This window comes from Gopherus evgoodei, chromosome 6, assembly GCF_007399415.2.
Source record: "Gopherus evgoodei ecotype Sinaloan lineage chromosome 6, rGopEvg1_v1.p, whole genome shotgun sequence".
In the NCBI taxonomy this organism is placed as follows: domain Eukaryota; kingdom Metazoa; phylum Chordata; order Testudines; family Testudinidae; genus Gopherus; species Gopherus evgoodei.
In genome coordinates, this window is record NC_044327.1 from 44,533,287 (window position 1) to 44,548,303 (window position 15,017).

Below are 15,017 nucleotides of genomic sequence, written 5' to 3' on the forward strand. Positions count from 1 at the left end.
CCTATAATTCAGCAGCTAGAAAGAGTGGCCTGATTTACAGTTCCCATTGATGTCAGTATGAGCTGTTGGTGTTCTAGCATGCCTGAAAACTTAGTCCATGTTTAATACAGGTGCCTAAATACAGTTGTAGGTACTTAAATTTGAAAAAACATGTTACTATAGTCGATAGGCCAGATCCTTAACCCCTGGTTATAGAGGAAAGAGATATTTTCAAACTAAGTAATAATGAAGTTAGAATTGAAGAGCAGGAATTCATGAAGTTTCATGCTAGGAGATAAACAAGAACTACTGAAATTAAAATATTTGCAGTAAATACATAAAATATTAAAAAGAAAAAACACTGCCTTGAAAAAAAACAACCCTATTTTTAAATGAAATTTATTTTATTTTAAAAATATTGTGTTCTCAAAACAAATAATCTAACATTTTAAGTCAGCAACATGATTACAAACAAATAATTTTGTGTTTTGAAGTACTGAGTGGTTACAGTCTTCTTATTTTTCTATAAAGAACTTGCTCTGAGCTCTTCTGGCTTTTTCAAGGCTTTCAAAAGTGAGGGCTCCTTTTGGCATTTCTAGCAAGGTGTTCTCTGTGTCAAGGATGTTCTCTGCTTCACCTTAAAATAAATAAATAAATAAATAAATAAATAAATCTTTGCACTTTAATAAGAACAAAAGAAGTTTTCAGAGAAATTGCATATATTTTGTTTAAAGGCTTGAATAACTAAAGAATATTAGATATTTACTTAAATAATTATAACTGGGGCTCGTAGTACCACTTATTTCTAAGGTTGCCCAACACTTTTCATTATAAGTCCCTGTTTTCAGTTATTTAGAATTTTGCCAAATGTTTGGGCTGAAATTTTCCATGCCATGTGTCTGCCTTAGGCTAAATTTGTTTGGAAACTTTCATTTATTTCCAAGAACAAGGCTAAAGAAAAATGCTTTTTTGCCCATGTTAAAAAGTTCTGGCAACCTTTTATTTGACAAGCTTTAGTGCCCCCATGTTTTGGAGTAAGGACATGAAATTTAACAGATGTCCTTTGTGTCAGGGATATGATTTTCCCATTCCCAGGAAAATCCTCCCAAATTTGGCCAAATTATAAGCCTTTGAAAAACAGCAGTTGCACATGTTCAACAGAGACATGCTAGTTTCTCAGCTAAATTTCTTTATGAGTCTGTCCATACTGAACATGCTCCATCCCAGACTGAGTAGGACTTTCCCTGCAAGTATGGCTCTGTTCCACTGTGGACCAGGCTCCAAAACAAAGAACAGGGATACTGTCTCTCCTGTACTCTCAATTGACTCCCACCCCATCCTGACAGGCCAGGCTAAGTGGAGGAGTGAGCTGCTTGATCTGAATACACGGAGACAAGGGCCAGATCTGTCGTGGGGAGTAAATTGGAAAATGGAACCAGGGAGGGAAGGCACAGATCTAACTGCAGGCTGATGGCAGGGAGTGAAACAGGGAGCCAATACATCACCAGGGGTAGACTGGGATGAAATAAAGAGCTGGTGGCAGGGGAGCAGGACTGGCTGGCAAGGAGACGAGTTGGGGGGAAAACAGACTGAACAAGAAGCTGGGGAGGAAGACTGATTGGTAGACACTGGGGACAGAAAAAGTGGGAATGTGTTCAGCAAGACAGGCAGACTGAACAAGGAGCTGGGAACTGTGGTTGGCGAAGGAGACTGGCCAATCAAGTGAAATATGGATAGGGAGATAGAGGGGACTGGGCAAGGAGATAGGGACTGGAACAAAAAAAGAGTCCAGAGACTGAGAACTGGACATGCTGGGCAACGAGGCTGGGATGAGAAGCCTAAGGAGTGGCGACAGGGACAGGAGCCAGAATTTTGACTGGGACAAATTGGAAGGGACAGGGCAGAAGAATCTGTTTCCATTGAGAATGCTCTTCTCCAGAACCTGGAATGGATACCAAGATTCCTAAGCGTCTGCAGTCAGCAGACATGGTGAAACTCACTGGCAACATGTCCAGTCCCTGCTCTAGGGCAATTCCACATAAAGAATGATAACCTAACACTGCTTGTATTTACTCAGTTAGCTCAAGTGACAGATGTCTGTGCAGTAGGTTTAAAGGTTCCAATCGGGCTGATGACCCATGTGGGTGTCAATGATGCCACATGATGAAATTTCTGTTTTCAGTTTGCTTTTTTAAAAATCTAGGAAGTTACACACAGAACACTATGTAAAAAGAACATTAAGATTGCAAAATCAAGTGCTCAAAAGTTACAAAAAAAATACTAGACTTAAGGAATCTTAATTCAGCTCCCATGTGCCTAATACAGTCTTTAATTACATCATCATACTATTTTTTCCCACAGACCACTACCTCATTCAGTGCACAAGATGGACAATGCATAGTTAATGAGAAGCTATTTAATATTTTGTTTATCCTCATTGTTCAATGTGTGGCCTTAGGCCTTATTTACTGCACATTATTTACTGTTCTAAAGACAAAACTATTGATTCTGTGTTGATGATCATGTATGACTGTCATAATTTATATGTCAAGGGGGCCAAATTAAGGTTGAATAGGCAATCTTAATTCTGTTTTTTTTCCTAACTTTTGTGTGATTGACTGTGGAACTTTAACAATGTCCTTTTAACGTAGTTTTGTGTGCAATTACATATATGCTCAATGCTGTATAAAATTTGAAAATAAATCTTATAGCTGAGTATTTTGTATTTTATATTTTCCATTAGACGTTATTGCACCTGCCTCATCTCTGTGCTTTAACAGAAAGTTATCTGGACTGATCATTACTTTGATTCAAGGGCTGCATATTCTAAGCACAAGCCATATTCTGAATCCAGGTCTAAATATACACTAATAGCTCCTCATTGTCCTTTTTCTATAGTGCAGAAAAAGAGACAAACCATACGCAATGTTATTCAGTTTGTTACTTTTGATAGGCTCTATCATCAGGTATTTCTCTAGGATGCACATGATTAAGATTAACTTACTGGGGAAGTGCACCAGTAAATTTCACTTACATTCATACTGCTTTATTACATTTCAAAACAGAAACTGGAGAGAAGTAACTAAACCTGTCACTTCTAAAACTGTTAGTATTAGTCCATCTGTATTTACAGTCCAATTATTAATTTTTCTCTTGATTTTCTCAAATTTTGTATTTACTTAAGACAACCTGAATTGGCAGTGAAGGCTATTAGGATGGAATACTCTCTGCTGGGGAAGCTCAGACAGAAGGAAACAATTCTGACTTTACTTCACTCTCATTTCTGTCTCCCTTAATGAGTTTAGGCACTTGCCCGTAAGACAAAAGGAGCTGCAAAAGGTACTGGCATGGCACATTGTGGTCAAGAACAAGGGAGTCCAAAGGGTGCTAGGCTTGGTTACAAGTCTCAGCAACTTCCATATACATACCCTTCATCCTTTGCAAAAGTGTTCCATAGCCCATATCATATTGGTAGGCAAGTACAAAGCTTAAGGGAACTATTGGAAGGAACAGTCCTGGTTTCTTGTTTTTTATTGCTCTGTTCATAAAAAAAAGAAGGGAGGAGGGAGTGAAACAACAATAAGTTTTGTAAGATCAGCAGCAGCCTAAAAGCTTCACTAATCACACAGAAGGTATTTAGCTACTCTAGAGACAGAGCCAAATGTTTCAGAAGACTATTAACCTGTTTTATGCACATTTTAAGGAACATTTATTTAACTAACAAACAAACCAAACACTGAAATGAAAAACATTTCCTGTGCTTCAGAAAAGTTTAAAGTGCTACTACTACTGGTTCAGCATGCGTTTCGGAACAAAAAGAGTCTGATGTTCACAATACATGCTATTTATTACAAACCAAAATGCATATATTATTTTGTTTTATAGTTGTATGTATATAGTCATTATAGGGCTAGCTGCATCTCGGACCCTTTTTCTGGTCTCTTGAGGGCTTCCCCTCAGGCCTTAACCTCTCTCAGGGTGGAATTCCATGATTCTCCCACTCATTGACTGGGTTCTGAGGCTTCAGTACCCTGCGTACTGACTGTGCTTACCCAGCAGGTCTGACTAAATAGAGGTACCTGAAGTTCATCCCTTCAGTAGCGTGTGAACAGTGGTGAATAAAGTGACCCAAAACAGCCTCCTTAAATCAAAGTATTGTTTAATCTGAACAGTATGAACAAAGCATAACATAAGAGGTCTATCCTACCCAAGACTCCTAACCTCTGAAGTGTGGATTTACCTTAGCTCTCAAAAACCTGTGCGTCTCCCGCCTTCTTGAGGTGGCGTGAGTCTTAATCCCTACTGGCTGCCCTGAAAATTTCCTCCTCACAGGGACAGAGTCACTCCTGGGAAAACCTGTCTGGCAGGCCTAGCAGGAGGTCAAGCAGAGCATCAAAATGAATTACTCTTGTTTTGTCTCAAGTGTACGCTGGAAAGTGTACATATGGTTCCACTTCCTTCTCATTTCCTGACAATTCCACTATTGAATTAACTCAATATATGCATACAGTAGACATCACAACAGCATGTCAAGTAACCCCCTTACACACAAAACCTATAGAAATATAGCATTCACAAATTAGACAGCTCCAGATCCACCACACATGTAGAATATAAGACACACATAGGTATACATTTAATGTATACCTTACACACAGTCATTTCCTATGAACTTTAGAGTTTTTTGAGAACGTATATACATTGTTCAGTGACTTATATTTTTCAGTCATCCAGAGAACCTAGGCAGGACTGTCTGGCAAGACAGTTATCTTATTAAGTCATAGTACAGGAAAGAAAGTGGCACAAACTTTGTAGGCAATTATTTTATGCTGAATTTGACAGAGGAGCCAACCTATAGAGTCAAGTGCAAAATACCAACATGAACAGAAATACGTCTGTTATATAAAGTCACTTATGAGTTTAGAAATGAAAAAATGTTAGTCGCCAGGAAGAGAAAAAAAAAGTTCTGTCTAATGAGCAATAAAGATTCTGCAGTCAGGCTTGAGATGATGCTTTTGATGATACAGCAGGTAAAACAGTACAGGAAGGGAGAGTGATATAGAATTAATACAAAAGCTGTTAATCAGCAGTCCTAAATTCTAACTTAGTTCTGACACTAATTCTTGATGTAACCTTGGGTACAGTATAACCTTTATGTCTTAATCTCCCCTTATGTAAAATGGGAATACTCTTACTTACCACCCATTTCATAGGAGAGATGTGAGGGATAAGTCTGTTCAGCACTTTGAATATGTAAAGAACTATATAAAATGTTAAATTTTATAAGAATACGGCTACCTCCTCTCAGATATATTTGCCCTTCAGTATTAACAGTAAAAATACCAAACACAACTTGATTTGGTCACTGAAGTAAGCAGATATGATATACAGGGAGCTGATTGATTAAGGAAATGCCATTTCTATTTCTCTGATCAGAAACACACACTTCAAAATAATTACTTAAGAATAGACATGGAAGGATTAGATTTTTTAAAATCAGTAAATGTAAGTACTCAGCGTACACAGAAAAATGAGAAAAAAATAAATGTCAGCAATAAGTAATTGAAATTTACAGATAAGCAAAGTAAGAAAAATGTTGTTTGAGAATTTAGAGTTTGATGTAAGGATATTTACTTTGTTACATATTTTGGCATGTGATGTTGACAATTCGTGTTTTAACTGATACAAAACTTTAACTCTTTGAATCTCAATGTCTACTGACATTAAATAATTACTGGCTGACCTCCCACCCATAATTCCCCACAACTGTGAAAATTTAAATAGATAAAAATAGAAAAAAAGATACTTAAAACAAAACACTGATATTGGTAGAAATTATATATATATAAAAAAAATCAAATTCTGCCAGAGCAGGCAACAGAAAGACAATGACCACTGAGGAATTACTACAACTAATTTACTTGAATGTTCTAGTACATAACAAACTTCATACCCAGCAGTTAGACCTACAGCAGCAAGTCCAAAAAATGCTCCAAAATATTTGAGGAATTCTCTTGTCCAAGCAATCTGCATAGCCATCTGTCTCTCTCGCATTTGACTCTGCATCAGTAGCTGTCTTTCCAGCTGAGGGTAGGTGAAAAAGAAAAGGAAAATTAGATAAAACAAAGTAATTCATAATCTGAAAGTCTGAGCAGATCGTTCAATCAATCAACACAAAATTCTAGTGAGAAGTTTTTGGTCTTCATCTCTTTCCAGGCAATTATTAACACTATTATGTTGAGATAAGTCTTCCCTAATAATTCATATTGTTAGAACAGTTTATACCAGTATTCCTACGATAAAGGATTTTCTAGATTAGCAAATATCAGAAGAAAGCATTCCCCCTGTCACCGTGCCTTTGCAGGTCACAACTGAGAATACCAAATTCAGGACAAACTGCTGAGAAATAGGGCAGATACACCTGAAAACTGACTGTTATTCTCCCTTAAGATATACCAAACCAGCAACAAAAGTAAACTTCTGTTTCAGCACACTGGCTAACAAGAAGTCAGAACAGCAGTTTCCTTAGTCATTCCAGTTCTTGTATCACCACCAAAAACACTAGACTTTAAGATGAGTGGTTCTTTACAATCATGTTCATCAAATGAAAGGTTCTTCTGATCCCACACACCCAGGTCAATATATCACTCACATCTTACCCAATAATCGCACTGTTGCCAATCCTTTAGTATCTAAAAATCTAAAGGTTTATTTATAAAGAGAAAGAAAGATGAGAGTTAAAATTGGTTAAAGGAATCAAATACATAGAACAATTGTAAAGTTCTTGGTTCACGTTTGTAGCAGTGCTGGAATAAACTGCTGGCTTAAGTCAAGTCTCTGGTTGCTTCCAAATCATTGGAAGGTCCTCAGTCCCTTACTTAGAATGCTTCCATTAGTATAAGTCCATAGTCCAGACGTTGGAGCAGGAAAGAGGCAAAAATTAAGATGTTTCCATGGCCTTTTATGGCTTTTACCAAGTGGAGGGAAACCCAATGTTTCAGACAAAGGCCTCAGCTAGTTTAAAATCACAGGTAAAAGATAGAATTTGAAGTCACATGAGCAAGTCACAGGTCCATGCATGACTTCGCTTAGTCATAGCAGGAAACTCCATTAAGAGTACATAGGCTCCCTCCATTATGAGTTAAGTGTTCTTTAATGGGCCATTGTATTCAATTACACCTCTACCCTGATATACCGCTGTCCTTGGTAGCCAAAAAAATCTTACCGCATTATAGGTGAAACCGCGTTGTATCGAACTTGCTTTGATCCACTGGCGCGCGGAGCCCCCCCACCCCGCCAAGCACTGTTTTACTGCATTATATCCAAATTCGTGTTATATCGGGTCTCGTTATATCAGGGTAGAGGTGTAGTTCCTTCACAATGTGCTGGCTAAACACCTTGTTGGTGCTACCCAGAAGCAAAAACCTTAGAAATAGGTTTCAGAGTGGTAGCCGTGTTAGGCCTGGTCCACACTACACAGTTAAATCGATTTAAATAGCGTTAAATCGATTTAACTCTGTACCCATCCACACTACAAGGCACTTTAAATCGATTTTAAGGGCTCTTAAAATCGATTTCTATACTCCTCCCCAACGAGAGGAGTAACCCTAAAATCGATATTACTATATCGATTTAGAGTTAGTGTGGACGGAAATCGAAGTTATTGGTCTCGTTCTTTTAATGTAGCTACCCAGAGTGCACCGCTCCGGAAATCGATGGTAGCCTAGGACCATGGACGCACACCACCGAATTAATGTGCCCTAGTGTGGACGCATAAAATCGATTTTATAATATCGGTTTTATAAAACCGGTTTTAGTAATTTCGATTTTATGCTGTTGTGTAGACGTAGCCTTAGTCTGTATCCGCAAAAAGAATGAGGAGTACTCGTGGCACCTTAGAAACTAAAAAATTTATTTGAGCATAAGCTTTCATGGGCTAAAACTAACTTCATTGGATACATGTAGTGGAAAATACAGTAGAAAGATATATATACACAGAGGACATGAAAAAATGGGTGTTGTCATACTAACTATAACAAGACTAATCATTGGTGGGCTATCATCAGCACTGAGGTAAAAGTATGCAGTATGTCCAGGAGCTTGTGGTGGAAGTCCTGGACCTTTTCCAGAATTTGCAAGGTGTCATCAACCCACTTCATCAGGTCCTGGAATTGCCTAAAGTCATCAGCTAATGATGGCAGTGGTGGCATTACTGCCTCATCAGGTGACAACAATGAGATATTTGTAAGGTGGGGTAACTTCCTTGTCTACGCTTGCCCTTCAAAGATCTTTGGGCTCAGAGTGGGGAGGAGAGGTACATGGTATTGGGGAACAAGATCTTCTGTGTTCCCTGTGGGATGTAGTTGACGCCACTCAAAATTGCTGGAAGAACATTGCCCATAGATCCCAGTAAGGCCAATAAGAGAGACAATATGGCATGAGGGGGAGGAGGGAGATATCCAGTGCTAGTCATCCCAAATGTTGCTAGGCAGGGGTCTGATGTCCTGCCTTTGTTGCATCTGCAATGGGAAATAATGTCTCCTGGAATAATTGGAGAGCCTTGAATAGAAAGTACAGAGTCTGAGTCAGAATACTGCCTCACATATTGTATCAGAGGTGACAAGCCCTCCTCCTGGATAGTAGAAGATGGAGAAAAGTGGTAGGTCTCACAGAAACATGTCAGCAGTCAGAGACCCAGCTGACTTCTGTACCAAGAGGTGTCCAGAGGTTGCCATGAGTGAAGACTCAGGTTCATTTGGTACCAAAAGGTCTTTCAGGTTCTGGAATTCCTGTGGTACCAGTAACACAAAAGAATTCAGTACCAGCACCAATGATGTAGAAACTGTTGTGCGAGGCACTGATATCAGTACTGAATGGGTTGAGGGTTCCATTGAAGCCAGTCCCTGGACAACAGTAGTCATCAGTACCGAGCCCTTTGCTGCTGAGGTATGGGACTCAGTTGGAAGTCTTAGTGTGCTTCACGGTACCTGAAGTACTCGGAGCCTTACTAGTAGTACTCCTCTAGAGGCCTGAGATGTCTGGTGACTGGATATTCTTTAATGAAGACCTCTCTAGTCTGCTCCTCTTATCGCTTTCCTTATACTTTTCAATGGGACAATCTCGCTATCAGCAGCACGGTTATTGGTACCTCACTATGTGAGTATTGGAGATGGGGTTTCAATGCTGTCTTCATCTTGGAAGCTCTTGGTGACCATGATCTCGATGATGACAGGGTATTGACAGAAGGGACGGGGGCCTCTGCTTTCAGGTCAGAGACTAGTCTCAAAACTTGCTCCACCATTAAGAGGTAGTACTTTATTTCCCTGTTCTTCTGGGATCTTCCTTTAAAAGAAGAGCAGGTCTTACACCTGCTAGGAACGTGAGAATCTCCCAAACAACGAATGTACTGGGAGTGCCTGTCACTAACAGAGATTGCTTCTTGACAAGACAGGCCAAGCCTAGGGCAATGGCTCTCAACCATTCCAGACTACTGTATGCCTTTCAGGCATCTGATTTGTCTTGCGTACCCCCAAGTTTCACCACACTTAAAAACTACTTGCTTAAAAAGCAGACATTAAAATACAGAAGTGTCACAGCACACTATTACCAAAAAATTGCTTACTTTCTCTTTTTTACCATATAATTATAAAATAAATCAATTAGAAATGTAAGTACAATATTTATATTCCACTTACATTTCTGTGTATAGTACTGTATATGGAGCAGTACAAACAAGTCACTGACTGTATGAAATTTTAGTTTGTAGTGACTTCGCTAGTGATTTTTATGTAGCCTATTGTAAAACTAGGTAAATATCTAGATGAGTTGATGTACCCCCTGGAAGACCTCTGAGTACCCCCAGGGCTACAGGTACCCTTGGTTGAGAACCACTGGCCTAGGTAGCCTGGCAACCCTGACAGAAGAAAATTGTTCAAGCTTCTCAATAGGGGAAAAAGAAAAAAAAATACGTGTGTGTCTGTCTATATAATTTTAAAAAACAAGGGGGGAAAACGCAAATTCCAACAACTATAAGGTACTAAATCTACTACTGCTGAGAACTAACTATAAAAACTAAAGCACTAATACAAGAGGGAACATGAACAGGCATACAGTAAACTCCATCTCTGGCTGAAGATGGTTGAAAATAAATTGAGGATAGTTCTCCCATGCAGCCCTATATAGCCTCAGTACAGGGCAAAAGAACGTGTAGGGTGCACTTGTGGACGGAATGAGCACTGCTACCAAAAATCTCTGTGCAAAGGCACCAGAGTGCATGCGCACCTAAAGCTGAGCACCCGCAAGGACACTACTCGAAAAAGAATGACACCTTCTGGAGAGAGAGACAAAAAAGTATTAAGAACACAAAGAGCAAGTGTAAAGAATGTTCCCTTGTTATGCATCTAGTATATTAGATGTACTATTTTTACCTATTGTCTAATGTGAGAATGTTTTTATACTTTTGTAATTGGTTTCCCACCCATTTAGTTATCTACATCACTATGAATGTAACTTAAACAGAACAATTTAAGTTAAATTGTTACTGATTATTTCCTTCAGACTATGCTGATCTTGCCATCCTATTTATAAACAGGTAAGATACCAGATGAGTAGAATTAATTTGTTAAACATAATAAGGGACAGATTTAATTATATTTAATTGTACATAGGAAAAGCTCCATTCAGTAGAGTCTCAGCAAATTGTTACATCTGGAGAGTAAAAGTCTGGAAAAAGAATAATCCTTATTACAAATATCATCAACATCCACTAATTTTCCGGACAGCCATAATTTTCAGACCACTTTAATTTCAGAAGAGGTAATTATGTAGTGGCTCATAAACCACTTAATAAAATATCAAAATAATTAGATTTAATTTTGTCACTCATTAGACATTTGCAAACTGAGGTAAGCAGCAACATTGCTTGTTAATTAGCTACATTGTGGACCTTAATATCAGAGGTTTGGCAAATTGTTGAGGGCTGAAATGACTAAGACAAAATTATATATAAAATATCAATATAATTACCTCTATTTTCCTCTCAGTTTCGTTATTTGTGCATAATACACACTGATGTGGAAAATATAGATGTGCCTTTTTGTTTGAACAACAAATAATCTGTGCTCCTAAAATGTATAAAATGTAGTCTTTGATTTGGGGTAGTGGGAGAAGGGAAGAGGCTATGATGCATGAACATCTGTTGAAGGCGTCAGAAACAGAAGTTTGCTAAAGAGTAGTTATTGGAAAAGCAAGTACAATCTAATTTGCAGTCAGTTAGTCACAAGCAACTGAATAAAAGATTGAAAATTTTAGTACAAAAAGTAAACCAGATAGGATATTAACACTACTTTTAAAGATAAAAGTTATAGTTTGATGGTGCATTGTAATCCACGTACCAAAAGGAAGAAAACCAGTTACTGAATTACAGGCACAAAAGGACAGATGAACACATCTCTATAAATCTGCCATGTCAAGTTTCAGAAGCCCAGAGTTATTTTATGAGTTAACAAGTTATAAAACTATCATTTACTATAAACTAAAACAGTGGCGCTAACCTTTCAAGACTATTGTGCCCCTTTCAGGTCGGATTTGTGTTGTGTAGCCCCAAGTTTCACTAAACTACAAAATCACACACAGAAACACAAAAAAGTGTCACAGCACACTAATACTGAAAAATTGCTGACTTTCTCATTTTTACAATATAATTATAAAATAAATCAATTGGAATACAAATATTGTACTTACATATCAGTGTATAGTATACAAAGCAGTATAAACAAGTCATTGTCTGTATCAAATTTTAGTTTGTACTGACTTCACTAGTGATTTTTATGTAGCCTCTTGTAAAACTAGGCAAATATCTAGATGAGTTGATGTACCTCCTGGAAGACCTCTGAGTACCCCTAGGGATATACCTACCTCTGGTTGAGAGCCACTGAACTAAAACTTGGATTATACACTAAAAACAAAACTCCAGATTATGTAGTCATATTCTCCATACTCCTCCGTGACCTCTTAATAAAACACTTTCCTTAGTGTATACTAGTCAACTTACAGCAAATACTAACTACAGATGCTAACACTACACAACTCTAGTAATTTTCTATGCAGATTTCCTGCCCCCAAATGCACATTTGTAATTCTTTGACTTTTGAACAGAGTATTCCTAAACAAAGATTTATCATATGTGCCAGTGTTCAAGGCATGTATTAGGAATTCAGTTAAGTGTATTAATGTAGTGTTTTAATATAGTGCTAATAGCTCTGAGGTATCTCAAAAACAAAAAGTACTTTTATCACTTGCTATTTTGCAAGGAACCATAAAACTTTAGAGAATCAGTGACAGAGATCATTAAATCCCAGTGTAGTATGTATCCTCCAGTACCACTGGGCCTCTTTAGTACATCACATATTTATCTAAATGGAGGTTTCTCAAGAAGTCGCTCCCTGCCAAAAATGTGCACATAGGCTAGAATACTCAATGTTATTTGTATTACTTAATTTGATTCAGCAGGATTTCACTGGAGCATCTAAATAAATTAAGAGGGCCAATTCCTGCAATCCTTGTTGGGCAAAACTCACAATGGGGACTGTGGAAATTCTGCCTGAGAAAAGACATCAAGATCTGGACTACAGGCAAGAAATTTTTCTTTATTCATATCATTCCTCCCAAAGGGACTGATCCAAAGGACACTGAAATCATTGGAAAGACTCCCACTGAACTGAATAGGTCTTAGATCAGGCCCTAATTCTGCTCCCACGTTGACTTACAAAACAGAAGTTTACAAAAATAAAGAGGTTTGTATTACTTATAATAAAGGAAGTTCGCCCTTTTGCAAAAGTAACCATGTAAATTCAAACCTGCTGTTAGCTTCTGTGAAAAGTATAGTCTTGTTCTTCCTTCCATGTAAAAAGGTTAAATTTCAATTTCCTTAAAATTAGAAAATAGTCCTTTGCACACATTGCCTTGGTTAGTTACAAGAAAGGACATTTTAATTCTCACTGATAAGAGATTTCATAAACAAGTATCTTATCAATGTAGCAAGAAATACAACTCAAGTGTTCAGAGAAAGAACAGAGACTCCACCTTGACAAAAACTAAACCACAGCGTGAAACAGCATGAACAAAACCTAGTGACGCTTGCCCAAATTCATCCCTGATGTAACTTCATTAACTTCAATGGCATTTACACCAGGGATTTATAATTTATTTACACAAAAAATATTGTTGTTAAAAAAAATGCTTGATGACTGTTTTATTAGAAGATGCTTGAGCATTTATAGTCATGTTAAACAAAAATCTTTACAATCTTGTTACTAGGATTTGGACCCAGATTTCTGTAGCTCTATAACATGGTGTCTTTCTCTCTCTCACACAAGCTCTCTCAAAAGTATATAAAGTTAGCATGCATGCTCCACACTTTCTTCTTTGCACACAAAAGACAAACCAATATCTTTGACTGAGTATAACCTGATGACAAACCATTTAAATTCCAGAAATAATAATTATGCTTTTCTTATCATACATTAGGTCCTGAAAATATGCATCCTCTGCACCCCTTCCACAAATCAAAATAGCTTATTTTAGTTATCATTTAGTATGGTTTCCTTATACAGAAACAGCAGGCATAAAACAGCAATATTTCAGTAATCAGAAGGTGCTGCCTGATGTGAAAAAACTCAGGGGGTGATTGAAGAAGAGATTCAGCAGCCCTAGAAACCAAAATTTTCAGGGCAAGGTCAAGGTGACTTTGACTGATTTCAGTCTCATCCTTAAAGGAGAAAACAGAGACACAGCCCAGGCCACACTTGTCCCAGGCAATGCAACTCCATCAGAAAGTCTCAAAAGATATTTTCCAATTATTAATAAATACCATGTATCCTCTGTTTTATTTATAAATGGATAAACTGAGGCACAGAGTGTTTAATTGACTTTCCCAACCAAGGTCACCCAGTGTCAGAGTCACTCCCACCCACAATTAGATGCACCCTCCCCTCTTAAAAAATTATGTTGATTTAGCCAAATTACAAAGCCTCAGAAACCACTGACAAGTATCATATTCATTTCCAAAACTTTTTTTTTTTTTAACTTATTCAAAGGCTGAGGGTTTTTCAAGTGCTTCTCATTTAAAATTACTTCCCGGGCTCACTGGAAAACAAGCTATTTGCACCACCAGTAACAGCACTGTCACATTTCCCCACGCCCTCTAACAAGGAGGACCCAAACACAAGGATCTCAGCAGAGCAGCTGAGGCGCCCCCAAAGGGGAGATGACAAGTTTAAAAAAAAACAGCCTCACTGAGGGGAAGCCAACCATGAGGAGCCCAGCAGAGCCCATGGATATATTCAGACTCCAAAGAGAGTCAGCCACGCCTAGATCGTATTATGCAAGTGGAACTTGTTTTGTGTGCAGAGCCTGGAAGAGTACCATCACCTTTGTATTTTCAGTCTGATCCTAGACTTGTGCTCAGCATTTCTGAAAGGTAGGCTTTAAGCTTTTTTGTGCCTCAGTTTACCCATCTGTAATACTGGGAGATAATCACCTACTTCAGAAGGATGCTGAAAGACTTTAATACTAAGTATGCTTGAAGACAGCACCCTCAGTTTTCACGGACTTCAATGGCAATGGAGGGCCCTTAGTGAAAATATCTTGTTGAGGCCCACATAATAGAGGTTTAGTTTAAATTATATTTTTAAAGTGTTATTCATAGATTGGAGAGCCAGGAATGATGACAGTGGTCAGCTAGTCTGACTTCAATATACCTGGATCCAACACCAGTTCCATGTAGGAAAAGGCTTTTACTGTTAAGCACAACATATTTTTTAAAAGCAGATCTGAAACTGAATGTTTGACCACAGCTTTGAACTTAATATTCCATTTTCAGCTGCTAGTTTTAGTGATTTGTCTTAGTTTATTTCTTTATGATGTTCTACTGAGAACTGCCAGTCACAGAGGACAAACACCCAAACTATTAAATATTCAGATTTTATTACAAGAGTGTGAGCCTTGTTGTGTTACGACTACTTGCAGCCAAGTATCTT

The 15,017-nt window shown here is 38.0% G+C and overlaps 1 protein-coding gene across 3 annotated transcripts in view; it reads right to left on the reverse strand.

The window, feature by feature from the left end:
* Positions 1-365: 365 nt before the first annotated feature.
* PLGRKT (plasminogen receptor with a C-terminal lysine) overlaps positions 366-15,017 on the reverse strand; it is a 43,925-nt gene continuing 29,273 nt past the window's right edge. For all 3 annotated transcript variants that reach the window (XM_030565812.1, XM_030565811.1, XM_030565813.1), the window contains exons 3-5: positions 5,933-6,063; positions 3,408-3,517; positions 366-616 (exon numbers count right to left, since the gene is read on the reverse strand). In XM_030565812.1, coding sequence (XP_030421672.1) covers positions 495-616; positions 3,408-3,517; positions 5,933-6,063 — 363 coding nt within the window. In that variant the 3' untranslated portion in view covers positions 366-494. The remainder of the gene's footprint in view (positions 617-3,407; positions 3,518-5,932; positions 6,064-15,017) is intronic.